We start from the raw sequence: 17,392 nt of genomic DNA on the forward strand, positions 1-17,392 counted from the left end.
TCATCTTTCCCGGTTGTACGACAATAGAGGGGCGTTCCTCAATCAACCATTGATCAATTGGTCAACAGGTGTCTCTGGGGAGACTCTTCCAACGTTCTAAATAATCGCTGCGTGTACAGGCGGACTCGTTCCGTGAATTCAGACTGATTCCACAATTCCTTCCCTTCCTTCGACGCCGAGATCTGCGGCACGCCAATTTGCTCCACTACAAATCCGGCTGCAACAGTTGCGCAAATAAGAGCTTTAGGTAGATCTTGACGCCCGTTCCAGGGAACCATTCCCTCTTCCCATTCCGTAGAGTTCGATAGAATGGAGTCAATAACGCCAAAGGGCTCTCGGCCGGCAGATATCAATCCTTGAGCCAGCGCGCCGAGGAACGAATTGCCAGCACCTGTGGGGTCGATTACCAGTGTAGCGCCTGAGGTATCAGGTTGATGATAGGCCGGGAGCCAGATTTCCTGGTCTCTCGAGTAGGCGTAACTCCCATCTTTCCCTGCTCGGATAACCAGGCAGCCATTGCCAGTGGGACCGATTCCGGCTTCAATAATATTCTTCACCAGTCGTCGGCTCGCTTCGTCATTTGTAGTCCACCCAGGCTGTTCAAACATCATGCCCAGCTCAAGATGATTAGGACTAACAATATCCACCACACGGTTTGCAGCGAAAAACTTGTCTTGTTCTTCTGGTGTGCAGAGATCAGGGACTGGCTCCCAGACAAAAAAGGGACGATCCAAGACATGTGGAGTGGAAGGAGCGTGGCCTGCTCGTTGCAGCTCACCCCGTCGTTTGAGTATATCATGTACAATTGATACGCATCGCGAGGGTGAGCAGACCATGTGGAAAGTCCGTGACCACACCTGCGTGTCGGAGAGCATATGAGGCTCCAGCCTTAACTTGGGAGTCAGGTATTTGAAATCTGAAATCTTCGTTAATCATGTACGGTTCGTGCCAGGCAACCGGCGTAGGGGCTATCTATCATACCTCGTTTCTCGTTCGGATGGTACCCGTTCCAGGCCTTTGTTGTCAGCCTATTGAAGTCCTCTCTAATGACACAGTCCGTGCCCCATGACTGAATGGCAGCTAGAGTTTCAGGCGGAAAATCGGATCCAACATCCACGATCCAGCTAACAGCACGTCCATGCGCGGAGCCCGCCACTAAACGAGCTCCTACAACTGCAAAAGATGCGGCTCCTCCAAGAATGTTCTTGACGCCTGGTCTAACGCCACCGAAATCGATATCATCTGCAAGGTTGTGAGTAATTTGGAACAGACATGAGACCATGCGGGGCTTCGATTCTCAAATGGAAAGAAGCATACCAAGAATAAACATTCCTAGAGTACAGAAGTCAACCTGGTCTGACCGGGTAGCGACATCATGATTGTTGGCCATAGCTGAGTAGCAAAAATGCTTTCTGACGGCACCAATGGCTATGGAAGAAACAATAAAACACATCTATCAAATCTATCGGGCCAGCCATGAAGTTCGGGAGTGGATCAATGCCAGGTAATTGTAATACCAAATATACCTGCCAACGTCATCCGATGCCCGCTTGTACCCGCGTAACGTACGTACCGGTGCGGGTCGCAGCTCCTGAACGTCGGCCGGGCAGCTCAGTCAACCATCTCCTACTCCTACTTTCTTCCCCCAATCTGCTGCCTTGCTAAGAGGGACACGACGCTGCTGAAGTACTGTCCAACTCGGTCCTATACTTCAAAGTTCACCCGGGCCACTCCCCATTTTCCTTCCGTCCCCTTACTCTTTCAGCTCCCTTGAGCAACGTGTTGCCTGTCATGGCGAGCGGAAGCCACATGCATAATTTCACCACCCTCATCAAGCGGTACGTATCCCTCTGACTGGTCACTGTACCCCCAGTGGTACTACGGCTGGTATTTCAATCCAGTCTAAACGGTGCCATGCGTACCCCCGGTGGACTTGGGCTGACGGTAGACTGTCAACAGGCTCGAGGCGGCGACCTCCCGCTTGGAGGATATGGCCATGTCCGTCGAAGAGCCCAGCATCCCCAAGAACCTGAGTGGTACTGCTACTGCGGCACCTGCGACCCCGGAACCTCCCAAGCCTTCTCCACCTCCGCCCGCAGCTCCCGTGGCGCCGCAAATCCCGCCGCAGATTCAAGATTTCGATGCATTGATCAAGGGAGATGTCCAGAACTTCGTGAAGCTGGGTGCGAAGATCGGTGGCTTGGTGGAAGAGCAGGTGAGGCTTATTTACGTGGGAATTGGTCTAGAACCATGGCTAACAGGAGACGCATTATAGTCCAAAGCCGTTCTGCAAGCATTCGAGGCTGAGCGTACCTACCTTTTCGTCGCAACCAAGGCCAAGAAGCCCGAACCTCAACCCATTGAACTCATGACGGATCTGCATAAGGCATCGGACTGCATCAACAATATTCGAGAGTCAAACCGTGCCTCGCCAATGTTCAACCACTTGAGTGCTGTTGCTGAGGGCATTGTCGCTCTAGGATGGTTCTTCGAGACTAAGCCCGCAAGCTTTGTCGAAGAAATGATTGGTGGTATTCAGTATTACGGCAACAAGGTTCTCAAGGATTTCAAGGAGAAGTGAGTTTGCCTCGTGTGCGAGGAAATGTGTCGGCCTTCAATTAACCTGTATGCAGGGACCGAACACACGTCGAGTACATTCAAGCCTACTACCAAAACTTCAAGGGCCTCTCTGCCTTCCTGAAGAAGCATTACCCCACAGGATTGACCTGGAACAATGAGTCCGGCGTTGATGCCTTGGAAGCACTCAAGCAGATCAAGGGTGGCCCTGCCCCAGCCGGCACTGGCGCCGTTCCTCCCCCTCCCCCTCCTCCCCCGTCCCATCTGTAAATGTTCCCGGTGCTGGTGCCCCTCCACCGCCGCCTCCCCCAGGTGTTCCTCCTCCACCCCCTGCCCCTGCTGCTCCGGGCGCAGACATGTCTGCTGTCTTTGATCAGCTGAACCAAGGCGAGGCCATCACCTCTGGTCTGCGCAAGGTCGATAAGTCGGAGATGACCCACAAGAACCCTGGTCTACGTGCCAACTCTACTGTGCCCGAGGGCTCCAGCGCTTCTCGGAGCAAGTCACCCGCGCCAAACAAGAAGCCCAAGCCCGAGAGCATGCGTGCTCGCAAGCCGCCGCGCAAGGAACTGGAGGGTAGCAAGTGGCTGGTGGAGAACTTCGACAGCGCAGAGGATATTATCGAGATTCCTGCGCAGAAGAACCAATCTATCCTCATCTCGCGCGTCAACAAGTCTATCATCAAGATTCCCGGCAAGGCGAATGCTATTGCCATCGACAACTGCACCGGTCTTTCCATCATCGTTGATTCCCTGGTGAGCAGCTTGGACGTCGTCAAGTCGCCCAAGTTCGCTCTGCAGATCGACGGTGTCGTTCCTACCGTTCTTCTGGACCAGGTTGATGGCGCTACCATCTATCTGGGCCAGCAAAGCCTTGCCACCGAGATCTTCACCAGCAAGTCTTCTGCCGTTAACATCAACCTTCCTCCCAAGGAAGGTACCGATGATGACACCAAGGAGTGCCCTGTCCCCGAGCAGTTTAAGAGCTACATCAAGGACGGGGTGCTTGTAACCGAGATCGTCGAGCACGCTGGCTAAATCTTTGTATTTTCATTTGCATGACCCGGGTGTTTTGAAGACCCGACTTGAGCTTGAGTTTCAGGAGTTGATGATTTTCCTCGCTTGGAGGATTTTGTCTTTCTCCCAACTTCTTTTTAATCTTTGTGTGCTGTACCTAGCGCCCTTCTGTAGATATACACTGCGAGAATACAGGTTTAACTTGTTCCTATGCTATTATTGGCTGATAGAGGAGATATATGATAGCCGTACTGGCCGTAGATCAAGCTGTGGTATTTGATGTAGCCCAGTCCCTTTGATCACGATTCCAAGGTTGAAAGAACTTGAACGCCCCAGGAACTTGCTGGTACTAACTAGTAGTATTACTAGTACTTTGCCTAGTATATCATATGGAGGATGAAAAGTAAAGATCAATTCGTATAGAAGGCAGACTAGTAGTATGTCGCGGTCTTTAATGAATGAACTTGAATGTAACGAAAGGTCCTGCAATCTGACGCAGAAAGAGAAGGGTATATGTACTATCTGAGAACCCAAGCGCCCAGCACCTTGAAGATAGAAAAGGCGGAGAATCAAAAGTCGAAAACAGATAGAGAGAAAGAAAGAGAAACCTGTTCGCAAATGAAAAAGTTCGGTGTGCTACTAGTATGGTTGGAGTTGCTGTGTATATTAGTTCTGTCGTCGATATCCAACATGCTCACAATTTGCCTTAATTATTCACAGTTGGTTGAACAGCGAAGCCAAAGATCAAACCAATAAGAGAAATCTCGAAAACCAAGTAGAGTTGACGATTATGACGAAATTGCTTATACAGGGCAGTATGTGATGTGGTTGGTGGTGGGCGAATAGAGGCGGCTCCTTTGGCCTCAGCAAGAGAGAGAGAGAGAGGCATGTCAAGAACCGGCTCAACTATTGTCAAACTTCTCTCTGCGTTGTACATCTAAGGCACGGAGTCTCTTGGCGAGCAGACTTTCGCCGTTCTCGGATGTGCTCGGGCCGGATGGGTAAGGATACCTTCCATATCCAAAGTCGTGTTTGTTTAGCTTATTGTAAACACCCGGATCAAACTGGGCAGGATCGGGTGGAGATAGCATGTCTAAGGGCTGCCCCGGGCTCCAATGTGGCGAAAAATCGCTGGGGGAGGTAGCGTCTGGTCGCAGGAGTGGAATCGTGTCTTGTCCAATGCTCCGTCTCCGTGAAGCTTTGTCAATCGCTAGCCGGGCTCCAGCAGAAGTCGAAATAGTAGGATCCCGGCATGGCTTGTACGGACTGTACCGAGGTTCTGGTAGTTGGATCTCGTTACGTAGCTTCTCTTTGCCGTCCGGCACTCGGTTTGCAAACACCACGCGAATACTCGAGTGAAGGTAGAAGCGACCTCGTGCTGGACAGCATATGTTGAGATGGATTAGATATCGCAAGGTTGGTTTATCCTGAGGATCTTCAGTGCTGTTTAAAGCCGCCTCAGGTCGATCCGTCCCATAGTTCTTTCGGGCACTCAGCGGCATATCGAGGACCGGTCCTGCGGAATAGCTGCGCTGCCGAATGAATGTTTTGGTTCCGGGTTCCATGTCATCCAGATCGTATGGTACAAGGAAGAGCTTGACAGCAGTCTTGTGTGGGTTTTTGATTATAATCTGCAGTTGACCTTGCTGAGGGATTCGATAGCACCCGCCTGGGGGGCTTTTAGGAGATTCCGCTCTGCGGCTCTTCTTTTCCCGACGACGCTGGGTCTCTGCACTGGGAATTCGAGTGGGGTTCGGCTCCTCTGGGATATTTCCTTCGCGGGATTTGGATGGACTGACGTGTCGCCGACGACGTCGAGTCGCACTTACATCATCTTTGGACAGTGAGTTTTCAAGATCGATGTGGCCGACATAGGGACTTGGGCTGTCATCTGAAATAGAGCGACCATTCCCCGATGTCGGATAACTATAAAAGAAGGCCGGAAATGGTACCGTCACATGGGGAGGACATTTGAGATGCCCTTTGCATTTTCCTTTGCCGAGGACACCGATCTGAGCGGTAAAGTCTAGCGGTTTGGAGGGGTTCATCGACATTCGCCCGCGCAAAATGGATTCTTCGTAGGAGCCAACCATTGGGGCATGGGGTTTTGGAGAGATGTCGGAGACGAGGGAAGGTCTTCTTGCCCGGTATGCAGGAGTAGTATTTACGGTAGAGGCAAGTTGAAGACTGTATGATGAAGTCAAAGACCGGCGAGGCGAGCAAGGGAAATTATAAAACCCATCTGGTTGGCGAGATGGGCAGGGACTGTGCATGTTGACGAACTCAGTAGGTGGAGGAGATCCTTGGAGCTGTCGAAAGGTTTCCGGTGGTAAGGTTCGGCGGCGACTAGCCCTCTCGAAGGGTGTTGATTCCACCGGTGATACCCGTGGCGAAAAGTCCAGGTCGGTGTTGTTGGCCTGATGTACAAGAGGGCTCGTTGGCGCTTTCAAAACATAGCTTGACGAAAATGACCCCAGCGACGGTGCTCTAGCGCGATTTCCAAGCATTGCCAGTGGCTCGCGATGGTCACCCAAGGTACTTAAATCGCGACTGGGGTCCCCAAAGGCTGGTGCAGCAAACCATGGCGTGGTTGGTGATGTTCCAAGGCGGGGAAATGTGGAGGTCGGGTTTTGTTCAGCAAATGGAGCCCGTGGAGAGTGGGAGACGTCGTGAGGTATGCCTTCTCTAAAGTCACCGGAGTGCAACGCAGAGCGAGGTCTTTGAATATCGGCCGGCGATTTTATCTCGTCTGTTTGTTGCGCATCTTCCGTGTGTCTTGAAGGTTGCTGTTCTGTTCTTTCTGTTCTTTGACTCACCTCTCCCGGGGAGTTATGAGACAAAGACTGCTCACTGTTGTCGCTTATTTGCGGCTTGAGAGGGTTAGTAACACTGCATGCTGAGTTACATAAATAGCAAATGTTTTTGTAAAAGGTTGAGGGCCGAGGAGATTAGTTGAAAGAAATCGCTCACCATATACTGACGCCTCCAGGGCGACGATTCTTTGATTCGATGTATAATTTCCTGGCGGTCGTTGGTCCATATTTTGGTCGGATATAGGTCCGCAGGTGTTGAGCCCAAATGAACGCCGGTTATATCTGCCTATCAAGTATCGGTTCGCTATCTTGATATGGCTCGCCCTGAGGGGACTCTCCGGCAGGCTGCTCATGATCTCCCCGGTCCCCAGACAGGCGGTACTGGCTTCGGCGATGAGGATCATGAAATAGGGGCATATTGGCGAGATAGAATACAGACTATGAGGTCTGAAACTCACAGCCGGACATTGCAGGAGGTCGCCAATGTGGCGAGCAAGTTCGAAACGAGACCCGGCACAGCCGTGGTGGGGTGGTTGGGATGCGGTGTGAGGTGTGAGAGGATGGGTCGATATGCCGTCAGTGGTTCCAGCAGTGATTGGCAGGGAAGAGTGCGGTATATAGGGTATGAATGTGAATTATCTCTAAGTCGTGTTGAAGCGGTAGATACGGACACAGAGTCCGAGAGAGTTTGAGGTTGAAAGAAAGGCCGATCAACCTTCCGGTCATGTCATCTCGTGGGTCCCTCAGATGATTCATCGAGTACTGCTATTTGCACCACCCTTCTTACTAATTGGACCATACTTTTGCTCCTTGGACCATGGCCCTTCTTAATCTAGATTAATAACTATGTATCTCTAATGCAAATTTAGATATAACTCTGTTATACAGCAGCATAGTACAAGTTTGCAACCTTTTGTTGGACTCTATCTTAGTCTTCTGCCTTTGAATAGTTCAAGTTAGCATACTAACTAACTAGTTAGTAGCTATCCGAGATGGAATAGATTGGCCTATTTATTATATCTTAGGTAGCTACTACTAGTCTACTGTTCATTCAAAGATTTTCAATAATAGTAGGCAATAGAGGGTTGCAAACTTTAGTTGTATCACTGTATATCGAAATTTGTATGGGGTTTACATACTAATCGGAAGCCAGAAAGACCATGGTTCAATTAGCAAAAATGGTGGTCCAACTAACAGCGCTCGATTCATCGGGTGCCCAAGCGTTTTCGGCGGGCCTGATCCGGAATCGAGCTGTGTCTGTGATATTTTTTATTTTCAATTTGATGTTAGTAATAGTAAGAACAACCCAAGTAGCCAGTGAAACACATTGGAATCGACATCTAGTTTAAAGGAGAGAAAAGCCGGGGTAAAGGTGGGCGTTGCTATTGCTGAGTTCCAGACCGTCGGCGATCGGCCGAGGTTCGCCGCTTTTTTTATTTTTTCCCTTTGCGTCTCCGCACTTCTTCAACTTTTTTTTAAAACACCGCGCAACACAATCACAATCACACTCCAAAGAAATAGGATAGAAGGGCTATCGTATCGAATACATACAGTCATGGCACCTAAGCGACCCCATGACTCGGAAAATGGACCCGGAGGCAGGGCAGGTGCTTCGGAGAAGAAGAGCAAGGGTTTCAGCGTTGGTCCAGCCAACCTGCCCGATGGAACATATCGTCGCAAGAGTGAGTATTTGCTTGTTCTTTCTTCTCGGGATTTAAGATATGCTAATTTTTATTTTCTCTACAGCCCAAAAAATCAAGTCCGACTTGATCCAAAAGGCAAAAGTCAAGAAGGCCTACGCCAAGATTAAAGCTCAAGAAGTCGCCTCTGGAAAACCCAAATCCGTCTACGATAAATACCAAGAAGAGGATGGTGCCAACAAGGATGAGGATGAAGAGAAGTCGACTGAACTTCACCCGAGCCGAGTCGCCATGTTAAACAAGCCACCCCAATCCCCGGAGCCCGCACCAAGGCCGGAGCGACGCCCTCGAGACAATGAAGCGAAGCGAAAGGAGCGTAAGCCTAGGCCGTCGGCTTTCTCCAAGGAGATGGAAATTGCGGAGCAACGGAAAAAGGCCGCCGAAGCACGCAGAAAGGAGCGCGAGGCTAAGCAGAAGGAGCGGGAGGATATGACGCGGGCGAAGCGTCCAGATCAGTTTGGGAAGCGACGATTGGGACGAGAGAGTACTGCGCTCCTGAGTCGGGTGCAGCGCATGGTCGGTTAAGAAAATACTGCCGCTGTTGGACATCGGACTCGAAAATGCAGGCAGAAAGAGGAGGAAGGGAAAAAGAGGGCTACGGCCATTGTTTATGATACCCGGTTCTTACTGAGTTTTGTTCAGGACAAAAAATGTTCACATATTTCATGATACGCTTCTTAACAAGATCAATGATATCGTCTAATTCGCTTCTATGTTGAGGTAGATGGCTTGGAGCCGCCGCTCCTAGGCTTCTTGAAGCAAGCAAACTCCCCCTTGGTTCGATCCCTCAATCGCTTCAAGACAACTCTCATCTCTCCCAACTCCGCTTGGAGTTTTGTACGGGCTTCATTCGTCGTACGGCGATCCAGTTCTACATATACCTGGCTTTGTATATCTGATGCTTCGTCGGTGGAGTATTGAGACAGGGTCTGGGCGATGAACTCGGTGTCCAACGTGGCCTGCATCAAAGCGGCAAGTGAAAATGAGGGGCGAGAGCGGAAGGCATTGAGAAGGGATGAGGAGACATTCACAAGGAGATGCGTCAATATGGTGGCCAATAATGATGATGGGGCGCTTGGAGATGAACGACTGGAGCTCGGTTTCACGGTAGACGGTATAGTAGTGGAAATTTCGGTATGCACCAACACCAGAGTTAACATGGTGTTGTAAACATATGGTCGAACTTGCTCGGGCCGATCGGTTGATGGCTCCCAGTCCGCAGCGGTGATACCAGCTTTGATAGTTTCATCTAAGGCAGCAATGGTGGGTTTTGTGTATGACTGGAAAAGCCGATCCTCGATCTGGCTGAGGACATCGCGAACAGTCTTTGCTTCCTCAGTCAGTTTGACAGAGAAGGATGTTTCGAAGTTCGCAATCAACTGTGGAACATGCTCGGCTTGGAGAGCCTTAAGATTTGAAAGCGTGAGAAGAATTCGCACATTCTGCATGGAAACGTTAGTAAAACGGGTCGAACATAACTTCTCATTATACACTTACCCTGTTCGAAGAGTCCACAGAGTCGGCACTCAAGACGGACAAAGCAGCATCAATTACTTGGCTGGTCATGACTGGCCTAGAGATAACCCATTCATTTTCTTCGTCCGAAGCAGCCAGACGTTCTGCGTTCTCAACCAGCCCACTCAATGCCTTGTAGACACTCGATACAAATTGAGTGCGGACCATCTGAAGCATTTTCGCAGGCGGTTGAGTGACAACATCCACCGATCCAGATTTCGCCGCAGCATCAGATATATACAAAATCTTCTGCATACCGCCGAGGATGGCGCCTTCAAAAGCCGTAAATAAACCCGGCATCTTTGTCAAGTCTCGTTTCTCTGAGTCGCGCGTCCAGTCCTCCAGCATCTTGCAAATCTCAGCGTCTTTGCTCCATGCATCGCATGCCACGCGTGCCGCACGCTCTCGAACAACGCTCACAAGCGACTTCAAAAGATCATGCGTGGGACCCGCGCTTCCCACGGGACGCAACGCTGCCATCTCACTAGCAGCTGTACCAACAGTTGTGAGGAATTTGCTCAGGTAGTGCACCCCGCTGAGAGAGTTGGAGAAAGGAGGCCAGAATGCAAAGTCTTCCCAGTGTTCTCCTCGCCTGGGCACTGGAATTGGAAGATTCTTGGGATCCAATTTGAACCGGGATTCGGTCGGAGTAATGCCTCTGGAGGCCGGACTAGTTGGGCTCGGTGGAATGGGAGAGGAGAGAAGGGAGATATCTTCAGTCGGGGGTTCGTTGAACAGGGAGAGGACATTTTGTCGAATCAGATTGATGATTTCGACAATGCCCTTCTCGAGCTCCTGCACGTTCTCAGGGGATAACTTGTGGTGCTTTCGACTCTCTCCTTCAAACCCGACAGGAAGGAGTCTTTGACGATTACCGTCAATGAACGACTGCGTGACTTCCCAGAAATCAAGTGCTTCACCAAGTAGTCCACTTTGTGAAGAAAGGAGACGACTGAGGAACGCTTGAATGCAATCCCACAGCTCAATAACATGGTCTGAATCCAGTCTCTCCGGGAACTCCGAGGGACCATCGCGAGGTGCCAGGCGCAGATATGATGCCGTGACATCTGCGCTTGGCTTTTTCTCCGTTGGCAAGTCGCCGCCGCAAGATCTCGATCTCAACTTTGCACCGCTCACAGAAAGAAGTGATCTTGAGCTTAAGGAAATTATAGCGGCTATGAAGCCAAGTCCAGATAGGGTTATTTTCGACACCCAGTTCCAGCAAAGCACCAATCAGCTCCATATGCTCTTCGACGGGACCTGACGCTGTGCTCGTAGTTGAGGTAGTCGGTGCATCGCTGAGTCGTCTCCAGAGATCGCGCTTAAAGGCTTGAATCTGCTGATCGACATCCATCCACATTCTTCCCATGGCCAAAATAGTATGGGCTTCATGGTCGGCCAATTGTCGATTGGAGCTGGAGGCCTGCTCCACAATAGTCTGTGCTCTGTTCGCTAACGTTCGAGCTTTAGTATACTGCTCAAAGACCGAGTCATAGTCGCGTTGCTGGATGGATTTGAATAAATGGCTTCCAATCTCGTAGACATCGCGGTGTTTCTCCATCGAGTCAACAACCGACTTCAACATCTGCTCTCGATCACGACCTCCAAGGGCAGGACCCCAGACCTCTTCTGCCTTGACAGATGCCTCCACCAATGGTCCACGAATTCCTTTCATACCATATTCGCTCTCCTTGGTTAACGCATTCTTCCGGGTTCCTGTCACTACCGGGGCAGGAGCAGGCGATGGTCCCCGCTGTTGACCCGAATAGCTCCGGAAGTGCCCTGACCGCCGAGCAGACAATGTTTGCTCCTTTGATACTCCTTGGTCTCTCATTTCTTTGTATACACTGTCGATTGTTGCTTTGGCACGGACGAAGCGTTCGAAGTTGGCTTCAACCAGTACCTTCAGGGAAGCTGACTTCTGATCGATGGATTGCGACAGGTGGTCTAGACCGTCGATAAGCGATTCGATGGAGTCCGAGTGGTGTGCTTGGGAGAGAAATAGGGCTGGCGAGAACGAGGTTGAGGAGAGCAGGAACCGTGATCGTTTACCCCCTTCATCCTCCATGCGCAGCCCTCTCTGCTTCAGGATGCGCATGACACTATCGCCAGCTCCAAGCGGGTCGGGTTCGTCATTCTGAGCATTTTCCCTATTCTCTTTTCCCCGGCGAGATCCAAAGTTGCTCCTCCAATCACTTGGGGTGCGTTCTAGAGCAAAGTAACGCGACTTGCGAGGGCGAGACTTGGTTCGTTGGACGGGTTCCTCCTCGGACTGGTCGGCCTCATCCAGCGCTGCTGGCCACTCCTGGGGAATTCGGAGGGAAGGTTGTAATGATTGGCGACATCGAGGTCTGACATGATTGCCAGTGGCCAGTAGCCAGATTGACTGGACTGAGCTGGGGTGTATATGTGTTCGAGTTCAAGTTGAACAGGAACCGGGGGGGAGCTCGAGGAATGGGGCAATCAATGGGGAACGTTGTTGGTACCGCCTCCCGATGGAGATGCGGGGCGGTGTACATTGCCAAGGGAAATGAATCTAGTTTATTGCATGGCCCTGCATGGACTTGGCCTAGTTCTATATCTCATATCTGGTAAAGTACCATGGTAGCAGCATTTCATTCCTTTCTACTGCGGCATGAATATTTTTTGGCACTCTGAGTCTCTAACTTTTGCCCATGTTGGCCATGGATCATCATTACTGAGTCCTAACTATAGGATGATGAGGCTCAGGCCTGCCTGAATGTTGGCCTGGCCCCTAGATAACGCTAACGACCCCATGAGAAGTTTGGACTCAACCCAGAAAATCTGCAATTCACTACATTACCTCACCCGTCACTGCTGTACTCATCAGTAGATGAGAAAGTTCAATCCAAAATGGTCATGCCTGTCTTACCCGATGACATCCTGCTACTCATCTGCGACAACGTCGTTCTGACGCCAAGACTTGATAATCGAAAAGGAATTTCCTCTCTTTTGCGAGTCTGCCGCCATTGGTACTCACTATTTTTTTTCTGCGGCCTGGAGAAACATCCATGTGCAAGAAAATCAGATCTACCCACTTGTCTGCGCGATCCAAACAAATCCCAAAATCGGCCGTTCCATCCGTCACCTGGATGCTGTCTGGAGTTTCTGGGGAGATAGGTCCATGGACGATATTGAAATGTTTAGAAGTCTTGTGGAAGAAGCTAGCCATTCTCCGGAGCACTCCGAGGAGTGGACCAAAGCTCTACAAGGGTGCCCAGATGCATGGATCGCCGTGCTCATTCCATCGCTGCAAAACGTGACAAGTCTGCGTCTTCGATATCATTGCTCGCCGACTTACTCTATGCCTATGGTGGCACGGGCGGCAGTCGGAGAAAAGCCCTTTGACCTGAATCCAGTCTTCCAGAAGTTGGAAGATGTCATGATCATAATGCAAGACGATAATAAAGCATCTTACAGGATGGATGACCTTCTTCCATTCTTTTCTTTTCCGGCGATGCGGAGCTTCACCGGGAATGCCATCAACGAAGAGAATAGTTGGACATATCAGGGGTATCCAAAGCAAGCGCCCGGGACCTCTGGAATCAAGAATCTTCGTTTCGGTCACTGGAGCAGATGCAATGGCGAGAACGGGTTTCTGGGCTTTGTCAAATTGTGTCAAGCTCTGGAAAGCTTTGACTTTCAGCACGATGACCAGGCAATTTGGGGCGAATCCTATTATCCCTTCCGACCTGGGGCATTCTACGCATCTTTGTCCACCCAGAAACATAGCCTTCGGGTGATTCGATTGAACAACCGAGGACAACATCCTTGGTATTTTGATGCGGATGACTTCGATGAGGGGTTTGAATTGGGTACATTCGGCTCGATGATGGACTTTCATCAACTGCGCGAGCTTCAAATACCGTGGGCCACACTCTTGCAGGTCGATTCCAGGGAGAAGCCCACAGTGAGAGCTTCGGATATCCTTCCAGCAAGCCTAGAGCATCTTCACTTGGCTGACTGTCGAGAGCAAGACTTCTCGGTGATCATCGAGGTTCTTCGGGATATTCTGAAGCACCGGGAGAAACGATTTGCAAATCTCAAAATACTCGAAGTACAGCCCAAACAATTGTACCGAAAACCCCCCGGGAATTATGTCTTGTGGGTGGACTGCGTAGGAGTCCCCCAGTCGACGATCGATACGTATGCGTCGGTGGAGATTGAGTGCCAGGAGAAGGGAATCGAGTTCAGGTTTAACAAAAATGGAAAACATCGGATACCAGGTCCACACTAGATCACTGATAGTACCTAATGAGACATATTACTACGGGTGGTATTATTATTAGTATAGTAGTACTATAGTAAAAGGATATCAGTATCCACTGGCACTATCGTATACATGGTATATAAGTACTACAAGTAGGATATAAGTTGACCTACTACTAATAGTAGTAGTAATACTATGCACTACTAGTATGTACTGAGATCACCATTAGATTGATAACAGACTTGTACCATGTGCCAGTGTTGGTGAACATGGCAAGTGGACCCTACACTTCCACTCGGGTAGCCGGGGACATCAAACCACCAATGCGGTCTGCGTCCCGGTCGGATCGGGCGGGCGCCGAGACTAAACGTTTTCACTTCTCTCTCTTCCCTTCTTCCCTCTCCCCCCCGATACCCCCCCCACCATCAATTCCTTAGACCCTCATACCTGACGGGATCTGTTCACGATGCTCGCCGCCAGAAACTTCTCTGCTGCTCGCCAGTGCCTGCGGTCCGTCCGTGTGACCCCCAGCTTCGTGGCCCCCGTCTCGCAGGTACTTACCAGCCCCCTCTCAAATTCCTACATCCCCTTACCACCAAAAGACTCTCCAATTCGACTAACTCTGATAATTGCGGTTTAGATCCGTGGCTTCGCTGCTCCCGCCGACGATGCCGTCGCCAAGTTCAAGGGCCAGAAGGGTCCTGATGTATGTGAACACCGCCAATCTCGTTTTTTCCTCCTCTGGGCCGCCGCCAGCCGCGCTGGACCTCTCACGGCCAAATCCTCCGCACCGAATGCCAAAACACGATCGCGATAAAACTGACACTCTCTTCTTGGATATGTAGGGCAAGTACACTGTCACTATGATTGAGGGTGATGGTATCGGTCCTGAGATTGCTCAGTCCGTGAAGGATATTTTCGAGGCCGCCAAGGTAACGATCCGTCGCAAACTCGATCTCGCGATATAAACGCGATACTAAGTTGGTTCACAGGCCCCCATCAAGTGGGAGCCCGTCGATGTCGGTCCCATTCTGAAGGACGGCAAGACCGCCATTCCCGACGATGCCATTGCTAGCGTCAAGAAGAACTACGTTGCCCTCAAGGGTCCCCTGGCTGTACGTGCCAACCTCGACTTGTCGCATCGGCTCGCCATCCCATACTGATCTCTGCTCCCTAGACCCCCGTCGGTAAGGTCACGTCTCCCTGAACCTGACTCTGCGCCGTACCTTCAACCTGTTCGCCAACGTCCGTCCCTGCCGCTCTATCGCCGGCTACAAGACCCCCTACGACGGTGTCGACACTGTCCTGATCCGTGAGAACACCGAGGGTGAATATTCCGGCATTGAGCACGTTGTTGTCGACGGTGTTGTGCAGAGCATCAAGCTCATCACCAAGGAGGCCTCCGAGCGCGTCCTGCGTTTCGCTTTCCAGTACGCAGAGTCCATCAACAAGAAGAAGGTCCGTGTTGTGCACAAGGCTACTATCATGAAGATGTCCGACGGTCTGTTCCTCAACACTGCCCGCGACATCTCCAAGGACTTCCCCGGTGTTGAGTTCGACGCTGAGCTGCTGGACAACTCGTGCCTGAAGATCGTCACCGACCCCACCCCCTACAACGACAAGGTTCTTGTCATGCCCAACCTGTACGGTGACATTCTGTCCGACATGTGCGCCGGTCTGATCGGTGGTCTTGGTCTGACTCCCTCCGGTAACATTGGTGACGAGTGCTCCATCTTCGAGGCCGTCCACGGTTCCGCCCCCGATATTGCTGGCCAGGGCCTTGCCAACCCCACTGCCCTGCTCCTGAGCAGTATCATGATGCTGCAGCACATGGGTCTCCACGACCACGCCAACCGCATCCAGAAGGCTATCTTCGACACCCTGGCTGAGGGCAAGGTGAGCTTTTTTGCCTCTAACCAAGAACCGGATTAGAACCATGCTAATTTTCCCTTTTAGGCCCTTACTGGTGACCTTGGTGGTAAGGCCAAGACCCACGAGTACGCTGACGCCATCATGAAGCGTCTGTAAGCTTGTCGCTACTCGGAATTTTTGTACTATGACCCTCTGATCTATTTTTTTGTACCCTCCTCGAACGACATTAGACTTCCTATAGCGATCGAAATATCCCTATTTGTGTACCTAGGTGGTCAATCCTACTTTTTTGCGCATAGTTCTCTCGATTTTCGAGTAATTCATCAAATGGTGATGATAAGATTTATAGATGGCCTCCACGCATACTATTAGTACAGCGCTCGATATAAAACAAGACAAAAAGAGATATCCAACGCCAATCCATAAGTCCGAAGGTATCAAAGCTGGTAGAAAACCGAATGCAAAAAGAGAGATCACCTCATATCAGCGGCGACGAGCGGTCCTGCGCGTTCCTGTGCTCGGAGTTTTCTTGTCCTTTTGCTTGGATCTTGAAGTCTTTGCCCGGGTGCTTCGTGATCCGCTTTTTCCTTCACTGTCCTCCCCTTCGTCACCATCACTGTCCTTTCCCCGTCCGAACCTTCTTCATCCTCCTCTTCCTCCTCCTCACCGTCGCCCTCGCCTTCACCTTCGCCCTCGGCCTCACCCTCCTCATCGTTGGCAGCTGATTCTTCGGCAGACTCAGCATCCTCCATATCTTCGTCGGAGGCCTTCCCTTGGCTATCAGTTCCAATTTCCACCTGTAGCCTGGTAGATCGTGTTGCTCGTCCGGCTTGGCGAGTACCGCGGTCTGATTTGCGACCTCGTGAGGGTGCGGGTGAGGAGCGTGGCTCTGTCAATCAATTGAGTTAACTTCCTAGATCACGGTCTTGCTGGTGGGGGTTTAGTCTTACCATCTGTGTCAGCGACGGTGCTTCCTCGTCTGGATTCAGGATGGGGACTGGTGATGGGTGAAGAAGAACCCTCCAGGGCGAGTCGTTTCTCGAACATCATGTCGCCGTATTCATCGTACGGAAGCTCGAACGGGCAGTACATTTCACTCGGTTCTTCATCATCTTCGTTCGCATCGGTGATAACAGAATCCTCCTAGTCAACGAATACAGGATTAGCAAAGCTTGCGTCAGGTACATGTGTGTATAGCGGCTGTAGAATACCCGTTCATCGAGAGCTTCGAGGTTGTACAAGGAGCCCAATTTCTTCCATATTCCGGGAATGCGCATATGATCAGCATTATATGGTGCATACCCTTGACTCCGCAAGTATTCTGAGATCGCGAGCATGCGAAAATGCTTATGTACGCCTGAAAATGGGACGAGGTCATACGTCAGTCAAGAGCTCCCACCATGGCCCACGCGTAGATCGCGATCCATTGAAGCTTACCGACTGGCTTCCATTTTATAATTGCCTTCAAAAGTGCAGTTTCTTGCTCGTCCGTCCAAGGGTCACTGATCAGGTCGTACTCGGGTTCATCGGGCTTCTCGGCGCTGTCGCTCGAACCGGGTGTGTTGGCGCTGGATAGTGGCGCGGTATCTTCAAGGGGAGAGTTGGAATGTGCGCGCTTCGTTTTCTTACGAGGAGGCATTGTGCGATCGGAATTGGGGTAAAAAGGCG

The 17,392-nt window shown here is 50.9% G+C and overlaps 8 protein-coding genes across 8 annotated transcripts; 4 read left to right on the top strand and 4 right to left on the bottom strand.

Moving 5' to 3' along the window:
- Window positions 1-53: 53 nt before the first annotated feature.
- Window positions 54-1,390, bottom strand: N7509_007190 (uncharacterized protein; the record flags this gene model as incomplete). Its single annotated transcript, XM_056631827.1, has 3 exons — window positions 54-916; window positions 982-1,242; window positions 1,318-1,390. The coding sequence occupies 3 exons, from the start codon at window positions 1,388-1,390 to the stop codon at window positions 54-56; spliced, it is 1,197 nt and encodes a 398-aa protein (XP_056487378.1).
- A 401-nt stretch (window positions 1,391-1,791) lies between these two features.
- On the top strand, window positions 1,792-3,614 carry capA (adenylate cyclase-binding protein; the record flags this gene model as incomplete). The annotated part of the gene is made up of 5 exons (XM_056631828.1): window positions 1,792-1,838; window positions 1,960-2,215; window positions 2,276-2,577; window positions 2,634-2,738; window positions 2,795-3,614. The coding sequence occupies 5 exons, from the start codon at window positions 1,792-1,794 to the stop codon at window positions 3,612-3,614; spliced, it is 1,530 nt and encodes a 509-aa protein (XP_056487379.1).
- Window positions 3,615-4,495: 881 nt separating this feature from the next.
- Window positions 4,496-6,633, bottom strand: N7509_007192 (uncharacterized protein; the record flags this gene model as incomplete). The annotated part of the gene is made up of 2 exons (XM_056631829.1): window positions 4,496-6,482; window positions 6,575-6,633. The coding sequence occupies 2 exons, from the start codon at window positions 6,631-6,633 to the stop codon at window positions 4,496-4,498; spliced, it is 2,046 nt and encodes a 681-aa protein (XP_056487380.1).
- A 1,328-nt stretch (window positions 6,634-7,961) lies between these two features.
- Window positions 7,962-8,631, top strand: N7509_007193 (uncharacterized protein; the record flags this gene model as incomplete). Its single annotated transcript, XM_056631830.1, has 2 exons — window positions 7,962-8,088; window positions 8,153-8,631. The coding sequence occupies 2 exons, from the start codon at window positions 7,962-7,964 to the stop codon at window positions 8,629-8,631; spliced, it is 606 nt and encodes a 201-aa protein (XP_056487381.1).
- Window positions 8,632-8,816: 185 nt separating this feature from the next.
- On the bottom strand, window positions 8,817-12,140 carry N7509_007194 (exocyst subunit SEC5; the record flags this gene model as incomplete). Its single annotated transcript, XM_056631831.1, has 4 exons — window positions 8,817-9,548; window positions 9,604-10,688; window positions 10,759-11,926; window positions 12,108-12,140. 4 exons carry the CDS (start codon window positions 12,138-12,140, stop codon window positions 8,817-8,819), a joined length of 3,018 nt encoding a protein of 1,005 aa, XP_056487382.1.
- A 626-nt stretch (window positions 12,141-12,766) lies between these two features.
- On the top strand, window positions 12,767-13,879 carry N7509_007195 (uncharacterized protein; the record flags this gene model as incomplete). The annotated part of the gene is made up of 1 exon (XM_056631832.1): window positions 12,767-13,879. One exon carries the CDS (start codon window positions 12,767-12,769, stop codon window positions 13,877-13,879), a length of 1,113 nt encoding a protein of 370 aa, XP_056487383.1.
- Window positions 13,880-14,318: 439 nt separating this feature from the next.
- N7509_007196 (isocitrate dehydrogenase (NAD(+)) IDH2) lies at window positions 14,319-15,880 on the top strand (the record flags this gene model as incomplete). Its single annotated transcript, XM_056631833.1, has 6 exons — window positions 14,319-14,405; window positions 14,493-14,558; window positions 14,698-14,784; window positions 14,845-14,967; window positions 15,131-15,748; window positions 15,809-15,880. 6 exons carry the CDS (start codon window positions 14,319-14,321, stop codon window positions 15,878-15,880), a joined length of 1,053 nt encoding a protein of 350 aa, XP_056487384.1.
- A 317-nt stretch (window positions 15,881-16,197) lies between these two features.
- On the bottom strand, window positions 16,198-17,363 carry N7509_007197 (EAF7 family protein; the record flags this gene model as incomplete). Its single annotated transcript, XM_056631834.1, has 5 exons — window positions 16,198-16,316; window positions 16,362-16,613; window positions 16,675-16,867; window positions 16,936-17,081; window positions 17,162-17,363. The coding sequence occupies 5 exons, from the start codon at window positions 17,361-17,363 to the stop codon at window positions 16,198-16,200; spliced, it is 912 nt and encodes a 303-aa protein (XP_056487385.1).
- Window positions 17,364-17,392: the final 29 nt, after the last annotated feature.

The sequence above is a fragment of the Penicillium cosmopolitanum genome (assembly GCF_028827165.1).
Source record: "Penicillium cosmopolitanum strain IBT 29677 chromosome Unknown utg000008l:1.0-4398992.0:1.0-4402845.0, whole genome shotgun sequence".
NCBI classification, from domain to species: domain Eukaryota; kingdom Fungi; phylum Ascomycota; class Eurotiomycetes; order Eurotiales; family Aspergillaceae; genus Penicillium; species Penicillium cosmopolitanum.